This window comes from Pogona vitticeps, chromosome 4, assembly GCF_051106095.1.
Source record: "Pogona vitticeps strain Pit_001003342236 chromosome 4, PviZW2.1, whole genome shotgun sequence".
Classification (NCBI taxonomy): domain Eukaryota; kingdom Metazoa; phylum Chordata; class Lepidosauria; order Squamata; family Agamidae; genus Pogona; species Pogona vitticeps.
In genome coordinates, this window is record NC_135786.1 from 203,840,713 (window position 1) to 203,868,129 (window position 27,417).

The window sequence follows — 27,417 nt, forward strand, 5'->3', positions numbered from 1 at the left end:
GCTTATACTCTATTGTCTGATTTGAATGTTTATTCATCACCCTCAGTTGTGCTGGTGTTACCAAGGCAAATGTAATTACAGTATAGTGCTCCAAAGAGAAAAGGAATTGTCATGATTCTTTTGTTAAATCAGTAACCAAGGACCAATGAACAATTATATTATTTAAACTGATATTGGTTGTTGTGGGTTTTTTGGGTTCTTTGGCCATGTTCTGAAGTTTGTTCTTCCTACTGTTTCACCAGTCTCTGTGGCCGGCATCTTCAGAGGATAGCACTCTGTCCTCTGAAGATGCCGGCCACAGAGACTGGCGAAATGTTAGGAAGAACGACCTTTAGAACACGGCCAAAGAGCCCGAAAAACCCACAACAACCATTAGATCCCGGCCGTGAAAGCCTTCGCGAATACATTAAACTGGTATTACTTTTGTTTAGTAAAATAGCATATGTACAATTATAGTGGCCAAAATCTTGCAGCTTAACATAGTAAATCACACTGCAGTACACCCACTAAACCAATGGTGATTTAGTGAGTCAACTCCTCAATAAATTCCACTGATTCAAATGGTCCACTCTAACTGTCACTTTAGCACAGTAAATTTCAGTTACAAAAGGCCCATTTGAATCAATGGAACTTACAGAGGAACTGACTCACTAAATACACACTGATTCAGTGGGCCTTTGTTGTTGTTGTTTAATTGTTAAGTCGTGTCCGACTCTTCGTGACCCCATGGACCAGAGCACGCCAGGCCCTCCTGTCCTCCACTGCCTCCCGGAGTTTGGTCAAATTCATGTTGGTAGCTTCGATGACACTGTCCAACCATGTCATCCTCTGTCGTCCCCTTCTCCTCTTGCCCTCACACTTTCCCAACAACAGGGTCTTTTCCAGGGAGTCTTCTCTTCTCATGAGATGGCCAAAGTATTAGAGCCTCAGCTTCAGGATCTGTCCTTCCAGTTGAGCACTCAGGGTTGATCAGTGGGCCTACTCCAGTATAACTTAGTACATTAAGCAACGTGATTCTGGCCAATGTGTCTGCTGCACATTATATTTATAGAAAGAGTCATGTGAGTGATGTTCATATAGTAACAATAATTATGTGCTGTCAACTCTTTTCTGACTAATGCAATCCTTCCCAGGAGTTCCTAGATAGACAGTTCTTAAAATTAATTACTTCTCCCGTTTTCTGGGGGAACCCCGGAATTGTGCACCTTACCCAAGGCTACAGAGGCTGGCTCTTCCCTCAGGAAGCACAATGGAGAATCAAACTCCCAATCTCTGGTTTTGCAGCTAGATACCTAACAATAGTTCTCTGGTACCTTAAATATTTCACTTTTTAAGGTGTCACTGTAGTTTTTTGTTTGTTACCTTCCATTTTAACCATCTGTATTCATTTAACAGGTTAATGTAAGGTTGCAGAGCAATTAAAAGAGATAACAATCTCTAACAAGATTATAGTCTTTGGATTCTTCTTTCCCTTATCCTGAAATAAATGCCTTTCCTCATATTACATACTGCAAATCTTGTGTTTGTTGGCAAATAACGACCACCAGAGAGTGATGTCAATTACAGTTCTCTGGTTAATGTCACTTGCATAGTACAGTACATGCTTAGAAGGATGCACTAGTAGACCCATATAAGGGTCATATAAGGATTTTATTATTTGCATATGATTGCACAGTCAAATCCTAAAGAACAGATGGTCAGAAAGGGGTCTACTAATGTTTTACTGCCTGCCTGCCATCTATATCTAAAGAGCTTATGTCAGACAGCAAACCTCTGATGCAGATACAAACTTATGCAAATATAAAATATAAAATACGCAGGCAAAACAAAATATGCTCAGCTTACTGTACCTACCACACTGAATTCTGTTTCCACTGAATAGAAGTTATTAGTAGGATTCTTTGGTGCAGCAGATTCAGATTTCTTTAATGATTCTTTGGCATCTAACAGAAGCCCAGATCTGGTTGGGCTTGGCTTCTGGCCTGATACTACTAGTGCAAGTGCTGAAGATGATGGGTTGGTATGGTCCTCGTCTTCCTCAATCTCAAGCGGATACACTGATGGATTCATTTTCACATAATAGCCATGGTAATGATCATGCAACTCTCCATTCTCTCCACTGCTTGGGTTGTTATGGGGTGACAGCTTTGGTTGATGCTTGACAATCACCTCTTCTTTCACAGGTACTTTTGAATAAAGAGGCTTGCTGATTGGTGGTGTTATACTTTCACTGGTTAAATTCTTTTTTTCTTGAATAAGTCTTATCTCTGAGGTGGAGTTTTGCTTTTTGCCTTTTTTTGCAGGGGACGGCTTGTCAGGGGGGAGTGGACTGTGCCTCACGCTCTCTTCTGGTGTTCCAGGTGGTGTAGTGCCTTTTCGATAAAAATGAGGAGACTCTTTTGGTGTAGGTGGTTCTTCTTGAAGCTTTTCCTCAGTGTTTTCCTTAACTTCTGCACCCTCTTGAAATCGTTGCTTGATATAATCAGGACCTGAAATTTTAATAACATTTTAAAAAAGGAGGAAGTCAGAGTCCCATGTAGCATACTAGTTGCATCTGCTTCAAAGTTATTTTTGCTTTTGTTTTAGAAATGATTATTTACCTTTGCATTTTATTTTATTCTTAGGAAAGAAAAGATAAGTAATTCTGATGAAGCAAGTAAATATTTAAAATATTTTAACCCCCACCCACCCCCAGCTTTCTCCTTAAAAAGGACATACAGTGGCAAAGGTAAAGGTAAAGGTTCTCCTTGACATTTAGTCCAGTCATGTCCGACTCTAGGGGGCAGTGCTCATCCCCATTTCCAAGCCGTAGAGCCAGCGTTTGTCCGAAGACAGTTTCCACAGTCACGTGGCCAGCGCGACTAGACATGGAACACCGTTATCTTTGCATCGTGGTGGTACCTATTTATCTACTCGCATTTGCATGCTTTCAAACTGCTAGGTTGGCAGGTGCTGGGACAAGTGATGGGAGCTCACTCCGTTGCGTGGATTCGATCTTATGACTGCTGGTCTTCCGACCTTGCAGCACAGAGGCTTCTGCGGTTTAACCCGCAGTGCCACCACGGTCCTTTTTAAAGTGGCTTAGATAATTAAAAAACAATATTTAAAGCTTTAAAAAGTAAATATATACAGTACATTCTAAAAACGATTAAACAAATGCCATACTGAAAAAATGGAAACAAACACAACACCAAAAATACATTTAAAGCATCAGCAAGGTACAACAATCCATTCAAATACCCCCTTCAGGCAGCCAATCAATATTATTCCTCCATTCTCACTGCTGTCCCACTGTGCATGCCCCAAACCTGCCCCTGGAGCTTTTCTTTCTTTCTTTCTTTCTTTCTTTCTTTCTTTCTTTCTTTCTTTCTTTCTTTCTTTCTTTCTTTCTTTCTTTCTTTCTTTCTTTCTTTCTTGTGGACAGTATGAATATTTCATTAGGGAGAACAGAAGACAGACAGTCACTAGCACTTGTCACTGGCTACCAGCACGACAATAGGTATAAACCACATGTGGGTGACTATGGCCAGCTAGTTGTTTTTGGATTGAGTCTCACAATCCGTGACTATTTGCTATAGTGGCTAAGACCGCTGATAGTTGCAGGAAAAAAGGAAAGGAAAAAAATGTTCAGAGGGCTACAATTACCCACCTCTGATGTGGGCCTTGATTACTATCATAGATTTTATTTGGGTGGTTTTTTCCCCCTCCTAAAACTTATTAAAAGTTTTTTTCCTACTAATATTCACAGGTACATATTTTAAATTCCATTGTTTACTGATCTCTGTCAATAAATACACTATGATGTTTGTGGCACTGTGATTAAACTACAGTACTGCAGTCAAGCCTCTGCTCATGATCTGAGTTCAAGCTCAATGAGATCAGATAGCCTGCTCAAAGCTGACTCAGCCTGCCATCCTTCTGAGGTCAAGAAATTGAGTACTCAGGTTGCTGGGAGAGGGCAATGTGCAGCCTGCACAATTAAATTGTAAACGGCCCAGAGAGTGTTTTAAGCACTATGGTGTGGTATATAAACAGCATATTTCTGCTTTGCTTTGGAAGCCTTTGATGTATTCTGAAGCTGAAGGTGTGAGAATAACCAGAGAGGAACTGAGGATTCTGCTCATACTTCCACCTAGAAAGGCAATTCAACGACCAATTCTAACCTAATACCACTATCTGTGTATTTTCAGGACATCATTTGAAAAAGTGAGTCCATGAATATTAAATGTGTGGTCCTGGCATGAGAACCCATCAAAGTAGTTCAATAAGGGCAACCCTAAAACAGAACTGCTGTGTGTCATCTTTCCAGTGCTTTTAAATTAAAAGTTTCCAACATATTAAGCAACTGTCACAGTAATATGTGCAAGGCAAGAGAAATTGCAAGATCATTTATCCGGCGCCATCTTTCAGAATATCATGTCATTCCTGCCATAACTGTTCTATCTGAATCCCCTTCAGCTTTTCTGCAACACCCAACATCCAAGGCAACGCCAACAGACATCGGCAAAGAAGGGACTATCACCTTGCTTCTCCATGACGTCCTGCTTTTACATACATAGCCTAAAATAGCATTAGCACATTTGCAGCTGTATCACATTTCAAATACATGGGCTGAGCCTGCAGTGTTTGTCAGTTCACCTCAATGGGTGCAGGATCACGTCTCTCATCTAATTTGCTGACTCCTATCACCTCTAAGTTTGTTTCACAGCATTACTTTTTAGTCATGTTTCTTTTTCCATTTGATGAATATTTGTTTCTCTTCTGTTAATTTTAAACTGGGCTATGTAATGCTTTCTCATCTGCAACAAACTTATGCAAAAGAAGCCCAGTCTCTCCTAAATGCTTAAAAAATTACTAGGGCATTTTAAGTTCTTCTTTCTAGTACCATTTGCCTGTCCAGCCCAGAATAAAGAGATGAGACACAGGTGTTGGATAAACTAGGGCCACAACTTTATTAACTACTAAAACATTGATTTCCTTTTCCAAGGGGGCTCACTGTAGTGCAAAATTATCATCTGATTCCAGTGTACCGTTTACAACTGGATCAGGCCACTAAGGGTGAGTGCCTATCGCTGAAGCGCGCTGCCTCTGACTAGCACATCTTCAGCTGCCCATTTGCAGGAATCCTCCCACTGCTTCAGTCACCGAGCCTCATGACCCTAGGTGCACTACTGCTTGGGAGATTCCTTTAGCTCCCATTCCTCTTCATATACTCCTTGTTCTACCAATCAGGGAAATGGGCTGATTGACACCCTCCTCAGGTGTCCCAAAGGAACTCACCAAATCTCTTACCTTTCACACTACCCGCCATGGCAAAGGGCCAAGGCCAATCTCGGGGGAGGCAGGCAAGATGAAGGCTCCTCCAAGCCCCCTTCCTCCGGCCTTGATGTTATTTGCCCACACTCGTCTCCTTCGAGCGGGCAGGCAAAGCACAACCACAGCGGCAACTCTGCACTGCATGGAGTGCTCCTCATTCACTGCATAAGGGGTTTGGCAACTGCCCATTATAACTAACACTTGTGGACAACCTCAGTCTAGGAATGGCTCCTGGACTGACATGGGAAAATCAGGGAAGAACAACTGACACAACTGATACTGTACTGGTCTCATTCTTCTACAATCCAAACAGTCCCATCTTAAACTACCTACATAGTTTGGGAGGGAAAAGATTTGCAGAACTTCTTCCTGGTCCTAAAGAACTACCAACAAATCAGCCTTGACACTGATACTCCTAGGATTGTGGGGGATGTCTGATTATTCTACAGTGACTGCCTTCCATAGGGCATCTGCCCACACATGCTAAAAAGCACTACTTTTGTTTTAATAATTTTAAAACTGAAATGGCTCCAGTAGAATTAGAATTCAGAATTAGCTAAAGCATTTTTCTACCAATCCAGGGAAGCAACATGGCACTGGCTGTGACAGACACGTAAAATGCAAGGAATTTCCTCCATATTTGTATAACACGTTTATATCTCATCTGGTAAAGAACTAGAAACATGACAAACATCTGGAAAGCGGAGCTGGATGGTGACTGAGGAGGCCACTGGGCACAGGCTTCTGTGGATGGTGGTGGTGGCGGCAGCGGTGCAGACTGCGGCAGCCAAGGTAGGGAGGTGATGAGGTAGTGGGAAGGGGGCAGGCTGTGGGGGTGGAGGGGTCAGCTTTTTTTTTTTTTTTTAGACAGCATCCGGCTGTCTAACCCTTCCATGAACCAACGAATAAATTCATGTTTCATTGGTTCATAGGGATAAGATTCGTGCTTCATCAACTCTGATGGATCACGCTATTCCCAAAATGGCGATTCATTCCCATTGCTAATGTTAATAAATAAACAGCCATGTATTCTATCTGTGGCTGCTAAAAAGCCTTTATGTGGCTCCCTCAACTGCACTGCTTCAATTTTTTGTAAACAGTATTTGAAACTATTTGGTAGAGAGATAGAAAATGGCTGTCTGCCTGTCTACCTGGCCGCTTTTTCTATCTATCTATCTATCTATCTATCTATCTATCTATCTATCTATCTATCTATCTATCTATCTATCTATCTATCTATCTATCTATCTATCTATCTATCTATCTATCTATCTATCTATCTATCTATCTATCTATCTATCTATCTATCTATCTATCTATCTAATTTTCCTCATTTCTTACATATGTATATATATGAATGAAGACATGTTATGCTCTAGGATAGATTTAATGACAACTGAGTGCCATAGTATTTTTTAATTATCTGTTACAAAATATTTAAATACAACAAATAATCATAACAATGTATATCATCCAAAATAAAATATCTGAAAATACTTTCCTAGTACAGAGTTTGGGAGAGTATGGAACAGCCATAGATTAAGCAATCTATATACTGTAACTATGGTGCAACACTAGTTTAAAAAACAAAACAAAATGGCAATGGAAAATCAATGGTTAGTAGGGCTAAAACATCAAAAATGTGGTGGGAAAAACAAATTGTTTCAGCCTTTTGCAAAACTGCGTACATCACATATATGAATTCAAAGCAAAAAATGAAAAAACCATATACAAATTGAGGCAATACTTCAATTGAAATGTATTGTTCAACTCTGTTTTCTGTCATTAACCGAAATGCTAAATAAATATAAAAAACCCTAAATGAACGAATTCAGGAGAACCACAAAATTGAGCAGCTATTAATAGTTGCATAATTTATGCTTAGAAGGTAGGTCATTTCATAAATCTCACACTTCAACGGAATTACTGCTGAGAGATTATTCTGAGAAATCAGGTACTCAGCTGCCACGTCTCCTTTGTGACTGTGAACTCCAGGTATTTTAATTTTGTACTTCTCATGTTTTCCCTCTGGACAACTGCTTTAAGGAACCTGGATAGCTTCCTACTGTACTTACCTTTGAGTCATACCAGAGAAAATATGAAATCTTATAAATGGATAGTTAATTGAATTGGATGTTTGACAAGAACTGCTGGCTTCCTGAAAGTGAGTCACTTTCATATGTAGAAAATACTGACAATTTCAAAAGCTGTGTACTATGTACATAGTACCATGTCCTAACCCTGTCTCACCATATAATCTGCAGAAAAAAACAAAAACTTCTTCAAGGCTAAGACAGATGCTGAATGTTATAACTGTTTAAAAGCCAAAACAAAACTGAATAGTCTTGTGGCACCTTAAAGACTAACACTGGTCTTCAAGGAGGGATGTGTGAAGAGAGCAAAGAGACCCTCCTGTTGGTTATGAAGGAAAAGAAAATTCCTACTGGCTCCAAGTTGGTGTAGGTGACAGGCCTAATGTTGGGGTTCATCAGAGAAATGGAAGCTCAATGGATTTGCTGCATGGGTATAAGGGCTGCATGCACCCCTATTCCTCATGCAATTGCTTATTTGGGTGTTTCCTATTGGATTCTGTCTATAGTAACAATGTCAGTGGAACGTTTGTGTGCATGGAACTCTCCATTGGTGGAAAGGCAATCCAAACCTTCTTCAACAACATATAAAGATAATCAGGAGAGCCTTTCTCTCGGTCCCACCACCTCTATGAGTGCGTTTGGTGGGGACATGAGATAGACCCTTTTCGTCACTGCTCCCAGACTTTGGATCTCCTTCTCACAGGAGGTGAAGTTGACCCCATCTTTGCTGTCCTTCCGCAAGCACACAAAGACCTTTCTCTTCAGGCAAGCTTTCACTTAGTGACTGGCTGACTTGGTGTTGCTTGTTTACCGTTTTTAGTGTGGTATTTGTTTGATCCTTTTTGGTATTTGTGTACTTATAATTTTTAGCTTTGAGTATTGTCTTTTTATCATCTAAGCCACCTTGGGTCCCTTTTAAGGAGAAAGGTGATACAAAACTACTACTACTACTACTACTACTACTACTACTACTACTACTACTACTACTACTACTACTACTACTATTATTATTATTATTATTATTATTATTATTATTATTATTATTATTATTATTATTATTATTATTATTATTATTATTATTATTATTATTATTATTATTATTATACCACTATCAGAGCTACAAAAAACTACTATATTAGGAATAGCATACATGCTGCATCAATATTTAACAGATACTTAGGTTTTTGGTTAAAACTTGTATTTGTTATATAATACTGGTTGATGTTTTTATAAGTTGACTGCGCCTGGAATTTTTTAATAATAACAATAACAACAATAACAACAACAAGAACAACAACAACAACAACAATAAGTAGAAGTAGAACTAGAAGCAGAAGCAGAAGCAGCAGCAGCAGTTAGATCTGGGTGCCAGGATCGCTGTGTTCAATTTTATTATGACATAAATTTTCATATATCAGAATAGTTCATGAAAGCTGATGCCTTAACAGATCTTTCTGTCTTTAAAAATCTCAAAAGACTTCTCTTTGCCAAAACACAGCTTACTCTTTGAAAACAGAAGCAAATACAATGGTGTTCTAAAAATAAATGAATATAAACACAAGAACCCTTTTCACATGTACATTTTGTAAGCAAGGCTTCAACATAGAACAAATATATATGACAGTCCATAAACAGAGATTTATAATAAATATCCTGCAAAACGGCTCTGGTAATAGTCCACACAGAAGACTAATTCATGTCCCTGTCTATGGGCATTTCAAGAGACTACCATAGAAATGGAATGTTCTCCTCACTTACTTTGTTTGAAACATGCATTTTGAGAATTGCTACTACTCCTGAGTATGTAGCTTCTGCATTTGTAGTTTCACAGAAATCTGAAGAAAATTATCTTTAGAGGACTGAGAATTCACCAATGAAATCAATGTTGTTTGAAAACAAACACTTTTAAAAGGCACAATGGCTGGAATCCTAGTAGGTATTTATGCCAACATTAACTTTATTGTACATCTTAGCAGCAAACTGCCATAAGTAAAGAGGCAGGAAGAAATAGAGCTTATGGATGTAATTTCTGTATAGCAATTTTCCTTAGTGACTTATTGTCTATGAGACAATAAATAGGAGGGCTTATATTTTGTTGCTTCTAAATCTGTTTTCAATAAAGCTTTTACCTAGCATTTTAAATATGTTATTAATTCTCCTTTAATCTTTGAATAATGTATTGTTCTTAGGTTTTAATATTGTGTTTTGAATTATGTAAGCCACCTTGGGCCCATTTTAAGGAGAAAAGCATGGTGCAAATATTTTATATAATAAACAAATGAACAAACAAACAAATAAATTTGGCATCAGTCAATGCTTAGTAAGGGCTTACTGAGCAGAAATGAATTTTGAAATCTAAGTCCAAAAAATATTCTGACTTTTCAGCCATATGTGAACAATAAACATAAATGCCAATGCTCAGAAAAGTTTGTCTGTTTGCGTGCTTGTTTAATTAGCCATTGGCCATCCTGGTAGGGGGATTCTGGGTAACTTTTCCAAGCTCTATGAAAACCTCAGCCTTGTATGGTTCCTTATATAACTGAGAATTTACCTGACATAGAGGTAAAAATATATTCACGTACAGGCTCCCCAGCCTCAGTGAAGATAAGTCCTGTCTTAGTCCTCCACAGATTGCCCTGCCAATTGCCCAGTCCCATACTTCTGCAGTAGGCTTGCAGCATTAAAATTTGGTATGGGTATCAGTGTTTAAATCAGCAAAGCAGGAGAATCCATGTAGGTATTCTCACATTCAGACAAATATCTACCAATAAAATGTAACTTTGATAAAATCAGTAGGACAACATTTTCTATTCTGCTCTGAAATTCTTTAACTCAAGCAATTCAAAATGGTTCCAAAGAGATATTACTGTACAAAGAATAAATAATAAATGCCCAACCAGCCCTAAGGTGGGAAAAGGAACAAATGGTTGCATTTGCAGATGTTTTCTTCACAATTATCTGGCATAGATGCTTCCAATTCATCTGCAATAAGCATGTTTCGTAAGTAGCTAATTGTAGTCTGTGCTCAACGTACATCAAATAAAAGAAATGATTTTGAAATCTGTAGTGTGTATTAAAAAAACTGATGGAAAAGCTAATTTTCAGAGCAGCCTCTCCACATCTCCAGATATGTTGAAATACAACTTGTTCCATCTCTGTGGGCAGAAGGCCAGTATAAAGATTAGATCTCTATGGCATTAATGCAAACTTGAATAAAAAAAAGAAAAGATTACCAAGGAAATCTTTTGTCCACCTTTTCTTCATCAAAGGTAGCCTTGTAGATTTCCTATGTGGAGTCTAAAGGCCAAACTGCTAGCTTTTTACACTAAGCACTTTTACCAACAACAAAAACAACAAGAACAAAAAAGAAAAAATACATTTTCCCAGAATATTGTATTTCAGAACAATTTGACACAACAAGGATGTTGCCTAGCTACAGCCAGGAAGCACAGGGTAGTTGCCACAGCTACAAAGGAGAACTATAAGATCTTTGTGCTGCAGGTTGTAGAGTGAGCTGGTGAAATGTGTCTTTGGCCTCCAAGGAATTCTAGCCTTCTAGCAAACCACTGTTTCCTTGTGGCCTAGAATTACAGAGGGATCCATGTTAGATGTTGACTTTCCTAGGCAAACAACAGTCTCCCTCATGCTTTTATGGCTGCAGGACTTTGCTTCTGACTTGCGGCTCAGAGTTTCTTACTCTGCATCTTCCTAGATGATAGAAGAGCAATCAATAACCAGACTTTTTGTTTCTTTCAGTACTTCTAGGAAACAGAAATCTGTTCAGCCCTCAAGGCACCTACTTGTCAAAACAGAAAGAAGAGAGACTCTAGTAATAGATCAGCCCTTGATCTTATATAACATGGAGATTGACAGTATCATTTCATTTGCCTAAAAGCAACTTTGGAGTTGCTACAAATAAATTAGCTTAGCAAAGACAAACTGGCAATAAGGCAGTTATTGCTTTATTCAGAGGTTTTCCTGGGTTTCAGGAAACTACCGCCACCCCACATTCTGCTCAAATAAGTAAGCACAGATTGGTTTCTAACCTGTTCCCTGTGCTCTTTTGGTGACTCTTAAATATATTCTTGTCTGTGTCAGCATTTGCACATTTTTAGATTTCCATGAAAATTCCATTTACTTTGATGGGTACTGTTACATAACAGCACTGATGCTACCTGTCTGTCATGGGTTTGGAGGGAAAGTTCCATCCTATGGGGAGTGGAAGGCGGGACATCAGGAGGAGGGGCTGTACTGTATAAATATGTGATGCCTGTGTGGTGAAGAGGAGATGCTGAGACAGACTGTGAGACACTGGGTTGGGACGAAGCAGCAGCTGGGGAAGAAGGAGCTGTTGTGGGAGTCTGGGTGTCTGACAGGGTACTACTGTGTGTCAGAGTACCAACCTGAAAGGTTCAGGGGTCTGTTGGTTAGCCAGAACTGATGGGTTCAGGGTCTGTGCTTTAAGTTAAAGGTTCTAGGTGAACCAAACTGTATGCTTGTGTGTGTGAGAATAAGCCACGTTACTTTATTTTATTCACCTGATTGTTTTATTTACCCTGTTTGTATTTAAAATAAACCTTATTCTTTTACTGTTTAAAAATCCATCCCTGGTCTGTGTGACTTTTTATAGGGAATGGTTGGTGGCAGCTTAGTGTAACTGTGTGGCAGATCCCAGTAGGTCTGGGTTTGTCACATTGATTGGTGTCCAGCGGGTGGGATACGACTGGTCCAGTTGTCCAGCGGTCCAGCAAAGCCTTGGCAGGTGTGCCCAGAGCAAGGGGGGTCTAGTCAGGGACAGTCTGAGGCGCGTAGGTAATCTTCTAGGTGTACCTCACGGGGAGGTGCGCTAGTAGAAGAACGTGCCAACTGGGGAGACTTAGATTAAGGTGCTCTGAGGCAGCCTAGTTTTGGCGGGAAAACGCTGAGGCAAAACTGCGTAGCAACAGTGAGCTAGCTTGCCAGCTGAGAGGCCCAGCAGAGGGGGGTAGGCTCTGACTCGATACTGTTGCAAATTTAGTGCTGAAGAACAGCAGCAATCTCTAGGAGAGCTGGTTCTGAGGCAAAAAGGAAAAAAGTGGTCGTTTTATTTTGAGGCTTGACTTTTTAAAGCAGCCTGTTCTGAGGGGGGATTATGCCCTTGACTCGAAGTCAAGTAACAGACATGGGTGAAGTGAAAGACCCCCAGATTGACCAAGGTTCTGAGGATGAATTTGGCTCAGTGCAAGGTGACAGCACAGGAGAGCAAGACCCAGAACTCAGAAAAATACTCATAGCCCAACAGCATGAACTGAGGGTGAGGGAAATGGAGGAAAGGGAAAGAGAGAAACAGCGGCAATTTGAATTAGAGAGAGAGAGAGAAAGAATGGAAATGGAGAGGGAGAGAGAGAGAATTGCTCTGGAAAAAGAAAGAATGGCGTTTGAATTAAGAAAACTGGAACTGATGAACCAGAACAATAATAATAATAGGGATTCTGAGGGAGGCCAATTGTCTAAGGCTGACCTGAAGAAATTCCCTGTGTACCACAAGGGAGATTGTCCTGAGGTGTTCTTTTCCTTAGTGGAAAGAGCGTTTGTGGACTTCTCAGTGAGGGAAACTGAGAAGATGACCATCATGCGATCTTTAATCAGTGGTAGCCTGGCTGAGGTTTATGCCGAGATGCCTGAGGGACTGATGAAAGATTTTGCAGAGTTTAAAAAACTGGTTTTTGCCAGACATGGGATAAATGCAGAGCAGCTGAGACAAAGATTCAGGTCCCTTACCAAGAAGCCAGAACAGACTTTTACCCAAGTGGGGGCCCAATTGGTGAGGCTGCTTGAGAAATGGCTGTCGCAGGAGGGAACAGAGACCTATGAACAGCTTAAAGACTTGATAGCCCTGGAACAGTTCTATTCAGTTCTGCATGGGGAATTGAAATTCCAGGTGAGGGAAAGGAAACCAAAATCTGTGGCACAAGCCGCAGAGATCGCGGATTTTATCTCCCAAATAAGAAAGCCCTTGGGTGAGGGGAAATCTGTAGGTAAACCCAAAGAAACCTACAGCAAGTACTCTCAGGGACCAGGGAAAAGCCAGCAAGGGGGAGGGGCCCATGGTGAAGGGAAGCCCTCAGACATGAAACCAAGACCTCAGATTTTGGAGGGAAAACCAAAACAAGATGAGAGAGAATCAAAATATACCAGAAAATGCTATTTCTGTCAGGGAAAGGGTCATCTAATCTCAGAGTGTGAGAAATTAAAGCAGCTAAAAGGAATGGTGCCTCAGAATTCTAGTGGGACCAAGCCAAAAGCTGTGTTCTGTGTCCAGAAAGAGCAAAGCTCATTGTCACAGAGGGAGCCTGTTGCCATGACTACTCAGTCTGGAACAGCTACCTCTGCTGATCAGGCTGAGGAAAATGGTCCTCTTCTGGAGGTAAAGCGCTGCTTGCTGATAAAAACAGATTCTCAGTTGTTTGAGACAGCAGGGGTGGACGTAGGAATACTTGACCGTCAGTATAGGGGGCTGCGGGACACTTGTTCCCAGGTAACCCTGTGCCATCCAGATATTATTCCTAGGGAGTTTATAATCCCAAATGAGAGCATAAAGGTAGCAGGTATTGAGGGGCAGGTAATCTCTCTGCCAGTAGCAGAGGTACCTGTCAACTTTCAAGGCTGGAGGGGAGATTGGCGGATAGCGATTTCATCTACTCTGCCAGCAGCCGTGCTCGTGGGAAATGACCTGGCTGAACATGTGAAACGGGTGCTAGTGATTACACGCTCACAAGCCACCACAGGGACAGTTCAGGGGGGTAATGATGAGCCAGAGACGGAAGCAGAGGGGAGTTCAGAAGCTGTGGTGGAAACCTTAACCACAGACAGCAGATTTGGACAGGAGCAAAAGGCAGACGCCACTCTCCAAAAGTGTTTTGAACAGGTGACTGACGCCCAGCTAACACCTGAAACCCCAGTGAGATTTCTGGAGAAAAAGGAGATTTTATATAGAGAGACCCTGAGGAATATCTCAAAAGGGGGAGATGGGATAAGAAGTCAGCTGGTGGTACCTGCAAAGTATCGCCCCATGATCTTACAAAGGGGTCACTCTGACATGTTTGCTGCACACTTAGGGGTGAAAGGGCCCCTTGATTTGATAAAACAAAATTGGGAGCAGATCACCCAGGATGACCCACAAGACGTTGTGACTTACATAGACACCTTGATGAATGACCTAAAGCGAAATCTAGAGCTGGCAGCAGAAAACCTGCAAGCGCAGAAGGTCAAACAGAAAACATGGTATGACCGCAAAGCTAGAGAGAGGCACTTTGACCCAGGGGAGGAAGTGCTTTGGCTTAGGCCCTGCAGAGAGAATAAACTGCAGCTCAAATGGGCAGGACCATATAGGGTCATTTCCAAGATGTCAGACCTGAACTACCTAATAGAGCAGGAGGAGAACCAAGCAAGGAGGGTGGTTCATGTGAATGCCCTAAAACCCTACTACAGAGGGGAACAGAGGGTTTTATTCACGATAAAAGCAGCTGAGGGTGAGGAAGCGGAATTACCCTTCTGGGAGGGTAGAGGGGAAGTAAAATACAACCCAGAGGAGGTAAAGATCAGTCCTGCACTCACCCAAGACCAGCAGCAAGAACTAAAAATGCTGCTTAGTAAATATCACCAGGTGTTTTCCAACAAGCCGGGGATAGTGAAGGGAGTGATGCATCGGATCCACACAGGGGATGCACCCCCGCAGGCAGTATCCCCATACCGAGTAACGGGACCCTATAGGGACAAGGTGCGGAAGGAGTTGGACGAGATGCTGAGGGAGAATATAATCGTCCCCTCTTCTAGTCCTTGGTCCTCTCCGATAGTCCTTGTGGACAAGCCTGATGGGAGCATTAGGTTTTGTGTCGATTACAGGAAATTAAACCGTGTAACCACTCCTGATGCCTACCCCATGCCCAGGCTAGACAACCTGATTGAAACCATAGGGGGTTGTCGGTTCATCTCATCATTGGACCTGGTAAAGGGATATTGGCAATTAAGAATTGATCCCAGGGATCAAGAAAAGACTGCCTTTTGCAGCCCTTTTGGTCTCTATGAGTTTCGAGTCCTGAGCTTTGGTCTCAGAAATGCACCAGCCACATTCCAAAGGCTGATGGACCAGACCTTGGCCGGGCTCAGTGACTTTACAGTGGCCTACATTGACGACATAGGGATCTTCAGTAATACCTGGGAAGATCACCTGATACACCTGGAGTTAGTGCTGCAGAGGTTAAGTGCAGCAGGGCTAACAGTAAAGGCCAGCAAGTGTCAGCTGGGTAGCCCAGAAATAAAATACTTGGGTCACATGGTAGGGGGAGGAATGATAAAACCCCTGGAGGCCAAAATAGAAGCTGTTCGTGATTGGCCTAGACCCAGCACCAAGAAAAAAGTCAAATCATTTCTTGGGTTGGTGGGCTACTACAGAAAGTTCATCCCGAGGTTTAGCGAGATTGCGGCTCCGCTGACCGATCTGACGAGGAAGAAGGCTGATGACCGCATCCCGTGGACCAGCGACTGTGAGGCGGCGTTCCAGAGGTTGAAAGAGGCGCTCATCAACTATCCAGTCCTGCGGGCTCCAGACTTCGACCGGGAGTTCATCATCTACACCGATGCGTCTAACAGCGGGGTAGGAGCAGTTCTGTGCCAGGAGGATGAGAATGGTGACCAGCATCCAGTGTCCTACCTGAGTAGGAAACTTCAAAAAGGTGAGAGACATTTGGCAACCGTGGAGAAGGAGTGTTTGGCCATAGTCTACGCGATCCAGAAGGCCAAGCCTTACATCTGGGGAAGACATTTTATTCTGTGTACTGACCATTCACCATTGCAATGGTTAAAGACAATGAAAACCCACAATAGCAAACTTATGAGGTGGGCTTTGAACTTACAGGACTATGACTTTGAAGTGAAGGTGGTCAGAGGGTCAGTGAACTGTGTTGCTGACGCCTTATCAAGAAGACCTGAAGACTGAAGACGGCGAAAGAACATGGACTATATGTATATAATGAAGACAAAAAGTTAAAATGTACCTGGTTTTAAATTGGTTTGTATTAATAAAGGTAAAATTGATGTAATGCCTATGGTAAATGTTTGAAATGCCTATTTGCTATGGTTAACTTTGGATGTAAGTATTATTTGGTATGTATTACTGTTGTTGTGTATTTTATACAGGTTGTTTTTTTGGTGAAAAGCACTTTTAGCTTTCCCCCTACAAAACAACTTATAAAGAGGGGAGGTGTTACATAACAGCACTGATGCTACCTGTCTGTCATGGGTTTGGAGGGAAAGTTCCATCCTATGGGGAGTGGAAGGCGGGACATCAGGAGGAGGGGCTGTACTGTATAAATATGTGATGCCTGTGTGGTGAAGAGGAGATGCTGAGACAGACTGTGAGACACTGGGTTGGGACGAAGCAGCAGCTGGGGAAGAAGGAGCTGTTGTGGGAGTCTGGGTGTCTGACAGGGTACTACTGTGTGTCAGAGTACCAACCTGAAAGGTTCAGGGGTCTGTTGGTTAGCCAGAACTGATGGGTTCAGGGTCTGTGCTTTAAGTTAAAGGTTCTAGGTGAACCAAACTGTATGCTTGTGTGTGTGAGAATAAGCCACGTTACTTTATTTTATTCACCTGATTGTTTTATTTACCCTGTTTGTATTTAAAATAAACCTTATTCTTTTACTGTTTAAAAATCCATCCCTGGTCTGTGTGACTTTTTATAGGGAATGGTTGGTGGCAGCTTAGTGTAACTGTGTGGCAGATCCCAGTAGGTCTGGGTTTGTCACAGGTACATGCACAGAACTATTACTTGGGATGGTGGGGGGATTATACAATTTCAAGAATGTGGGGTGTGTTTAATACTCAGAGGGAGAAAGAGAGAGAACACAAGAATGAAATTCTATTCTACTCACAATCACCTTCTTGCAATGTCAAAAAGACCAGCAGGCACTGACATTTGTGCCACCACATTCAAAAAAAGGATGCTAATGTACTAATTTTGACCTAGCCACTCAGAGCCTCTATAAGAAAAATGCATGCATTGATCCACAGGGACACACACACACACAATCCTTATAGTCTAAACTTTCTGACACAAAAATTGATAAATGACATAAACTAAAGGGGAGAATTCAAGAACATGAATCCTAGCTAGCAATGATTTGTATCTTTTGCATCACTCTGCAGCTATATCAAGCAGCTGCAAAGGGATCGAGAGAGCGAAAAAAAAGACTTTGCTTGTGTTTCTACTTACAATGATCCACCCTCTCCCTTTAAGAGCTGGCCCATATCTTTCTGGCACATGCAGTGTTTTGGGGATGATACATTAAGATGCAAAATAGGTCTTTGTTCTGCCTCACAGATGCCTATGAGAGTTAAAATAGATTGCACTGAAGATAAGGATCTTTTCAGCCCTGGTTGCATTGCACAAAACTCTGAGCCCTACAAGCACCTCAGTAGTTGGAGTGCCCAGGAAAGATCTTGGACGTTACCGAGGCATTCTCCTTAGGTGACAGGTATTCTTCCCAGGTATACTATAGCCTATACTACAGAACTGTGGCATTTTTTCTTTAAATTAACCTGATGATAGCAGATTGAGCATGGATGCATGGGATTGGTCCTGCTCCATTTGTGGGCAACCAGCAGCTACTTGCTCTACCCTATGGTTGCATCAAATTGTACAAATGCCACCCATTCAGTCTCTTTTTACACATTTGTATATATCCCTATATATCTCCCTGTTCCTTTTCTTTCACATGTTACGAATTTTATTAGATTTTTCAAAGAGTTTTATTTTAGACGAATTGTAAAGGATTTTTTTTTTTTGTAATTAAGTGTTGTAAATGGCTGAAATCTGGGTGTAAGTTGCAATGACAGCAGGCCCACTGAATCAGCAGGGATTTCGTGAGTCAACTTCTCCATAAGTTTAATAAGTCTATTCTAGTTGTGACTTACCATCAGATTGCAGCATATGTAAATGCAAATCCTACATTAGAAATATGTTAGTAGAAGATATTGACAGGTCAAATTCAAACAAAAATGAGTCAATATTTCAAACTTTTAACACAAACTAAATACATCAACATCTTTTCATTAATAAGTACCACTGGAATGGTTTTCCTGCGAGAATATTACTGGCTCATGTGTCTTCTTGTATATAGAGACTGATATACATTATGGCAGCTGAAGTATTATGAACAGCACCAGGGCTCAAGATCAGTTATGAACTCTGAATGGCCTTAGGCAGACTGCTATTGCTCAGCCTCAAGCTGCCCCCACCTCCTTCAATATGAAGATGGCATTGCTAAATAATATGGGTGGTACTGCTAGATAATGTGAGCTATAATGCCTGTTGGAACAAGGCCATCCCTAGACCTGGAACTCAATATGATGCATACTGTTACCCAGTGGTTAATGTCAACCTGAGACTGCCTCTCTTGATCCCTGGGCTTAGAGGAGATGACACTCAGCTTGCTGTAAGTATGGAGCACCCTCTTCACATCTAACTCGTCTCACTCCTGTTCCCTGGGGTGAACTATATTTGGATGAGAACCAGGAAGAACTATGTCCTGACTATGATGGAACAGATATGTATGTAGTGTCACCCAGTCTGTGTGGAATCTGCAACCCCGCTCTTGGATAGGACTACTGTTTTCTCTAACAGCAGCCTTGTTGCAAGAAATGGGTGTATAAAGGTTATGCAGAAGACGAGAAAGGCTTCCCCTTGGATCAACAAGAGAGTGTGCTCCTTTTTCGGTCCTCCTTTCTGTCTGGCAAAAATTGCTTCCTTTGGACTCCAGAATGTGAGGCCTAAAGGAATCTCTATGTAGGTTTTCCCTAAGAAAAGGGGTGGCAGCCAAGTTTAACCTGGAATGTTGGGCCTAGTGATAGAGTTACAGGCTCCTGCACATCACTATTCCAGAATCAATACTCTAGAAGCTCTGAAGGCTTAATGAGCAGAGTCCGTTTAAGAATCTACCAGGAATTCAGCCACCCTAGTCAATTTCTTAAGGTCTTCATGAAGACGTTAGGTGTCCAGGGGGAAGAACTATAGGCTAGAATATTGAAGCTTGGTCAACCAACAAATTCACAACAGAGGCACAAACCTATTAGTAGAAAATGTGTCCCTCCCACATTTCTTGTGTTCAAGCTTGTCTCCCATCAGCAGGCAGACAGCAAAGTTCTCAACCAAATCCAGACGTCCTTTTCTGGCCAGGGGTGGGGGCTTGGAAGGCTGTGCATCATCTCAAGCACTTCCCTGCACAGAGGAAAATGTGAGGGCTCAGCTGTGTAGAAGAGCTTCACACTGTGCTCTTACAGGCAGCTATGGCAAGAGATGGGACAGCTGGATGAGTTGGACTCATCCCCCCACCATATGAATTTAAAACAAAGGAAGTCTCTTTTCCCCTCCAATCCCACCCTCTGCAAACAGTACCAAGCTGGAGGCTTTTGCAAAACACAGAGAGATCAGTGGTATCCTTCAGGAGATCCAACAACCTGGTGCTCTGAGGCTTGGCTGAAAAGTCCATCACTATAGTTCAAGCTGATAAGGTGGTAAACACAAGAGAAGCCAGCCAGGCTGAGTAACTCCAGCACCAGTAGTAACAAAGAGAAAGAGTGGGGTTCTGCTCTGCCGAAGCTTTTTTTGCAGGGGGGGGAGGGGGTTCTCACAAGAATCACAGCTGGGAAGCAGTCAAGGCAAGGTTGACCAACAAATTCTGCAGAGTATATAATTCTTTTCTTTTTCTCTTAAATTTCAAAAGCTAAGTTATGTTTTTAGGAAGAAACACTAAGGAGCAATCGCCCATTATTTTATTTATTTATTTATATATATCTCCCGCCTATCTGGTCTTACGGCCACTCTAGGCAGCTTCCAAATACAACACAAAGAAATTATTACATCAGATAACAGATTCTTCAAGATGGAAAAATTTTTTATGCAATTAAACTATTTTATTCATGTTTAGTAGCACAAATTCCATTTCAGTTCTGTTGGCTAGACATCTTGTTGTCAAGGGTACAATAAAGTTGCTTTAATCTCAAATGATGGGACCACAATTTATGCCACTAGAGGGTACATGCCACTCCACACGCAGCAAGTTTAAATTTCTGTATTGCATGCTATTGTGGCACAGGCCTTCCTCAAAACATGGCAATAGTTGCTTCCCCCTGAAATCAAATACTGATTAAACAATGTAGAATGAAAACTCAAAATAAAAAAATTAAAAGTCAAATACTGGTAAACTCAGTGAAACAGGTGGGTGGGTAAAAGAAGTGGGGGAAAGAACAGAGTGAAATGGATGGACTGAGGTGGAGAATGTAGGCAAAAGGGAAGATAATCTCTTATATATCCCAAGGGAGTGACATATAAGGGAGCAACTCCTGTGTTATTCCAGTACTACCTGTGGACAGGTAGTACTGGAATAACACAGTGTTTCTCAGTACATCCAGCAACAGATAGCCTCCAAATTTGTGAATGCAAATACTGTGTCGATCTATTCACATCTGCAAGAAAAAAACAGCAAAATGACCCAGGACAGTACCACTGTAGGGATGAGCCCTCACGCTACAAATCCCAGAATTAAATAAAATAAAGAACATAGACATAGCAAAAGCACAGCTAAACTGATCTGTGCTTTCTTGCATAAATCCTAGTGCATACAATAAGGTGCAAACTCTCTCATTAGTTTATAAATACAGTATAACAATCCCCTCCCCAAAGTTATTTTCTGGACTATGTATCCCAGAAACTCTGGTAAACAAGCCACTGGCCATGACACCTGGGGAATTATGGGAGCTATTGTACAAAAATAAAATAAAATAAAATTCCCGGACTCTCTTTCTTACTATCTCTTGCTCAGTGACCCAACGATCCTACTCAAAAATAACAAATTCCCAAATTTCTTAAGTGCATCCAATCACACCTTTTTTTTTTTGTTAAACACTCCTCACATTACCTGGTTGGTAGAAAGTTGGGGAAAGTTCTCTGGCAACTGCTCTGGCAATGTCACACTCCTGACGGGCAGATTGGGCGGCTTGATCTGCAGCATCAGCTTTAGCTCTTGCATGTGCAGTTCTGTAAGGGATGCAACAAAAAGGGTGTTTACTAATACAGGTGTTCTTTTTATTTTTATTTTTTTTTCAATGCAACTACTTGACATAATTATCCCTCTTTCTGGAAAAGAAGCTTTTAATATATACTTAGATAAAATTATTATTCATAGTGATTTTAATTAACTATGATAATGTTACATAGCATCAGCATCGAGTTACCTCTTTAATTTCCCGATATTATGGAATGTGCATGCGTGCTGTCAGAACAACTAGGAGGATGGAGGATTTTCCTGTGCATAAACCCAGCCAATCTTAAGGCTTTCTAGTCAGAAGGAGGGGAAAAAAAAAGAAGCAAGCCACAGGAAGTTGGGGTGGGAAAGCCCAAAAGAGGTTTAGAAAGTTACGTGTGTTATGCAGAAGGCTGATAGGAAAATGAATTTCCTTCCTCTCATAATAGCCTTGGGCCATCCAATGAAGTTTTCTCAGGGAAGATACAAGAGAGACAAAGGTTTATTGTTAACTTCCGGAATTTATGGCCACAAAATGCCATGATGGCTCCTAGACAAAGGATATTAGACAAGGTCAGAGGGAACATGTTTATCCACAGTAGGGTTGCCAGGTCTCAGGGCACCAGCTGAATTATTATGTTTTTCTGAGTCTACCGGAGGGGAGACAAGCCCAGGGTGAGCAGCAAGGAAGGAGGAAATAGTTTGGTTTTTGTATATGAAGATATGAAAAAACTGGGCATCTAGCTCCACTTCTTCTCAGCTGGCACAAGGGTCACTGGCTCACTATGTGCACATTGCTCCAAACTGTACAACAGGCTCAAGTGCATGTGCCCAATAGCTCTCTAGCCAGTGCTCTCCCCTCACTCCTGCCTTTTTTTTTGGTGTGCTGACATTGGACTTATCATGCCATCTGGACTAATACAAGAAGTGAAATACCACTGCCACAATTCATGAAACTTCTTATTATTTTGGCTGTATGCAACCTTAAGATTCAACCCTTGAATATGAGTTACTGCTATATTGCTATGTTGTGTAAAATCATATCTGCCTTATAGTTACCCTAGTAGGGTTTTCAAGGTATGTGAAATATTTAAGGAGTAGTTTTACCAGAACTACTTCTCTGTGAGTTCAAATGACCAAGGGGGGGGGGATTTGAACCTGACTCTTTTGAGTCCAAGTGCACCACTTTATCCACGGCATCATTTTGGCTCTGAGTTTCTACAACACAGTAAAGGAAGAGAATTATTGCTCTCACTTCCTGCCTGTGGATTTCCTAGAGACCCAAAGTTACCTTCTGTGTGAAACAGGACACTGTACTACAGCAGTGGGCATCTGTGGTCCTTCAGCTATTTCTAGCTTACAACTCCCATCTGCTGTAGCAGGGACAGCCAACAGTGCCAGGGTTTATGCAATAAGAGGTTTCATGACTGACAATCCAAAACAGTGAAGGGCCACATGTATCCACAGATGCTGTACTACATAGCCACTTAGCCTGGTCTAGGCAGGCCTCTTATGCTCTTTCATGAATCCACAGGCCAGCTAGAAACACAACAATCACAAAAACATTCTTCATCTACTAAAGTTAATGGAGGGGGAGTACGGGAAAGAAGAGGGATTACTGAAACCTGACCCACATTGGGCTTTAGGAAGGTTCCTATGCATTGCTTCCCCTGCTACACACTGTGGTCCATCCAGCCCAGTACTGACAATTCTGACTGGCAGTGGCTCTTCAGAGTTTCTGGCAGCATTCTTTCCTAACTCACCTTCTGATTCCTGGTATTCTCTGACTGCTTTCCTCAACCAGGTCTAACCCTGCCTATCATCCAAAGTATGACAAGATCAACATGGTCTGGGCAATACGACATTTTCCCACTCCTGGAAGTGATCACTTGCAGCCCATGGACCATGCAGAAAGCTCATAGGCCAAAAAGGAAAAGCTCCTTGCCACAGAGGGATAAAGCCGGCCTAGTTCTGCAACCATGGGACATTGGCCATGATGTCACTGGCATATGGAACCTAGTTGGATTCCCCCTAAGATCAGTTAATGTGTGACATTCTCGAAGTTACAGAATGTTACAGTTGCTGAACGCAACTTCTCTGCAATTCTTGCTCACTGTTCCAATTCTGCTCCCTTCCCTATCACCCTCGTGCCTTACATGCCTTCAGATACGATGCAGAGGACACTTTTTTATTATCACCCACAGGAAAGGTATGGGATCCTCTTTTCTTAATTGTACATCCATCTAACATTAGCCCCTATGCATTAACTAGCACTGTTTACTCAAACACAACAGCACAACATCCAAAGGCAGCTCTATGAACTGAATATTCTGGAAGACTGAAAATATAAATAACCAAATGCTTCTATATTTTTATTACAGGTGCACGTAGTTTCTGAAGAATTATTTAAGTATTTGAGAAATAAAATCATGTAAAGTAAATTCCATTTCATTAAAAAATTACATTTCACTTTTTTGCAAAATGAATCTTACAATAAGAATATGTTGGAGGGGAAATGTGGAATTAAAGCATTTTGGTTATATAAATGTGTATAAGATTCTGTGTACAGTATTATATCAGTTTTTCATTCTGAGCCGCTGACTTGTAGCTTTAACCTTCTCTCTGCTATCTCTTCGTCTAACCAACAATATACAGTACTTGTTTCAGTCTCGCCCCATAATGAATCAAGTTCTCTCTGCACAAAAGAAACAATGCCAGTTAAGGAACACTCATAGCTACATTCCAGGCATGGTGTATATAATCACTTAAGTCGACAAGGCTTCAAAGCAGAGGGAAAGTAAGCAACGTGCCCTCTTGCTCTTGCCATAGAATATTCTTAACTACCTCAGACACTAACAGTGAATAATGAATATTGTCACTACAGGAAAGAAAAAATGCAGGGTGTAAACATGGACATTTAGCACCATGATAGTATATCAAAACACATGACATGGTCTCAAAGCTGATGCTAGAGTCCTAGGCTTATAAGTACTGGGAGACCTCAACATTCATGCCAAGGCCACCTTATTAGGAGTGGCTCAAGACTTCTTGTCCTCCATGATTACCATGGGTCTGTCTCAAGTGAAATTTGGCTGCAGGGTGTACTCTGTACCTCGTCTTTTGTGCTTGGAATGATGATGGTGATCTGGGTGTGGAGGAACACTCTGTAGTGTTGTCATGGACATGATTACTCCTAAAGGTCTTTTTTCATGGAGTAGATCCAGACAAGTCCCCTGGTTTACCAGAGAGCAGATGATGATGAAATGAGTGGAACAGGAATAGGGATGCAAGCTATGTTGAGTGAGGTTACATTCCCTGAAAAATCAAGTCTGCAGCTTGAGTTTTCTCTTGAATTCAGGGTACCCAGGTGTCAGCAGTGACCAGCAATACATTTGCACAGTTAAAACTGGTATGCCAGCTGTGCCCATTCCTTGAGATGTTTAGTTTGACCACAGTGACACATGTCTTAATTACATCCCACTTTGGATTACTGTAACATTCTGTACATGGGGTTGCCTTTGAAGATGATTCAGAAACTTCAGCTGGTTCAAAATGCAGCTGACAGATTACTGACTAGGATCAGTTATAGGAAGCACATAATGCCTCTGCTACAACAACGATAGGCTGGTAATTACCTATAAAGCCCTATATGGTTTGGTTCCAGGCAATCTGAAGGACCATGTCTCCTCATAGGAGCTTTCTTGGTCTTTAGGATCTTCAGAGGAGGCCCTTCTCTCAGTCCCACTGCCATTGTCAATATGCTTGTTGAGGACACAAGAGAGGGACTTCTCTGTGGCTGCTTCCAGGTTGTGTAATGCTGTCCCCTCAGGAGGTTAGATTGGCCCCTCCCTTTTTTATCCTTCTACTGACAGCCAAAGACCCACCTCTTCATGCAGGATTTTTATAACTCTGACTGAGACCCTAGATGCTATTTTTTCCCCTAAGTTTGTTTTTAATCATTTTAATGTATTTTTAATATTTTAATGTATTTTAGTTACTGTTATGGTTTGTTTTTAATGTGTAACATTTTGTGTTTTAATTTTTAGATTAAATTAAGTGAAACAGACAAATAAGTTTAAAGAAATATAATGGTAAAGAAATGCAGCAACACAGTAGGGATGAATATCTGAAAACATATTGAACCTTCTTGCATTACGTAATCTCTTCATAGGCACTCTCCAAATACATGATGTCCTCCATGTATTTTGGTTTTGGACTTAAATTTTCATGTACTGAAGCCACAGCATAGCAAATGGTCAAGAATTCTGAGAGTTACAATTCAAAATATCTAGAAAGTACCAAGTTAGCGAAAGTTGGTGAAAAGTATAAATCTGACTGAGGTAAGTGATGATACAAGCAAGGTTAAATAACATTTTGAACATTTATCCAAAAGAGAGGCTACTCATGGTCTACAGTACAAAAATAAGTGGACGAATCCCACTGACATGGGAAAAGACAGAGATGTTAGGAACGTAGACAGACAGATAGTCTAGGAGACAGAAGGCAATTGCCATGGGGGGTGGAGAACCCCTGTGCTACACAATTGTCACTGGATGGAGGAGACAAACTGAATGGATCTTTGTATACAACTCTGTGTAAATCTTCATGTTAAAATTCAGGCTGATAAACTACACTTTCACAAAACAAAGATTATCATAATGATTATTATTTGCTATGTGCAGTCAAAGTACTTTCAATGTATGATGAATCTGATGGGGTTTTCAAGGTATGTTTGGGGAGTGGTTTACCATTGCTGCCCCATCCTGAGGTTCCAAAAGGGGAGTTGAACCCAGATCTCCTGAATCGTAATCCAACACTGGCTTATTATAATTATTTGATTAATTTCACTATCTACTTTTCAAACAATAACTAACCCCTCATTTATCATGCATTATTGTTTTTCATCATCACTTAATTCCCCCAGCCAAAATGAAGATTCTACACAGATCCAAAGTCAATATAAACAGAAATCACTCAGATGGTATCCCCTCCTTTCATGTGGAGCAGATGATATTTGTCTTCCCTATCCTGTTCCACAAAGAGAAACAAAGACTTCTTATATCCTATCCCCATAGTGAATCATCTTGAAAGAATAATACTTTTTAATGACACATTAAAAGAAATTATATATGCTTATACATTCACCTCTGGCTGACCACACATCTTGACTTCTTTTGTCTCGCTGAAAACATCTGTGTACCAAAGTACTGTAGCATGGCATCAAAAAAGGCATTAAGTGCAACATTTGTTAGGTCGGTCATTCTTCTTCCTCTTCTCTCACCTCTCGGCTAGCCTTTTTGGAGTGCTCAGCTCCAGTTCCTATAGATTATGACATTTTGTTTACTGACATTCTCTAAGACAAGGAAGGGCAGCCTCAAATGCTGGTGCTAAATCTGGTGCTTCCAGGATCCCAATATGGCTCTCTCTAGTCTCCCAGAAGGCCATGCCTCTTTCCCCATGTCTAATGATTTCCCTGTCTGCCCCCCTTACTTTAAGGCTGAAATGCCCCCACTAAAGCTTAATTATTGGCATTAAAAGCATTAACCTAAAAATGCAGACATTTCACATTTGTCTATTACTCTTCTCATTACTGAAATACAGCCCCCTGTCAAGAACTTCTCCAAAACTGAACTCAGCCTAGAAACTAAAATATGTTTTCCAGTGTTGCTCTAGAAAGTTTTTATTCTATGATTTGTTCCTCTCCCATTTGTCTATCTGCTCAATTTTTTATTCCAATTCAGCACGTATAAAGCTCCAAGTCCTGGCATATCTCAGTTTGCCTCTGTCCCCACTGTTCACTGCATGCTGCCTTATCCTTGGCTTTCTTTCACTAGAGCTCTTGACTCCCCCCCCCCCATTCTTCATGACACTTTGTCTATCACTCTCTGCCAAAGCAGCACACAGGGAGTGATACTTAAAATGTGTTGTCCTCTGCCTGCCATTTTTCA

At 41.3% G+C, this 27,417-nt stretch overlaps 1 protein-coding gene across 3 annotated transcripts in view; it reads right to left on the reverse strand.

The window, feature by feature from the left end:
- Positions 1-27,417, reverse strand: part of JPH1 (junctophilin 1) — a 92,658-nt gene that overhangs the window by 5,636 nt on the left and 59,605 nt on the right. For 2 of the 3 annotated variants that reach the window (XM_020787545.3, XM_020787544.3), the window contains exons 3-4: positions 21,365-21,483; positions 1,855-2,489 (exon numbers count right to left, since the gene is read on the reverse strand). In XM_020787545.3, coding sequence (XP_020643204.3) covers positions 1,855-2,489; positions 21,365-21,483 — 754 coding nt within the window. The remainder of the gene's footprint in view (positions 1-1,854; positions 2,490-21,364; positions 21,484-27,417) is intronic. The other variant, XR_013545452.1, reaches the window with a different exon arrangement.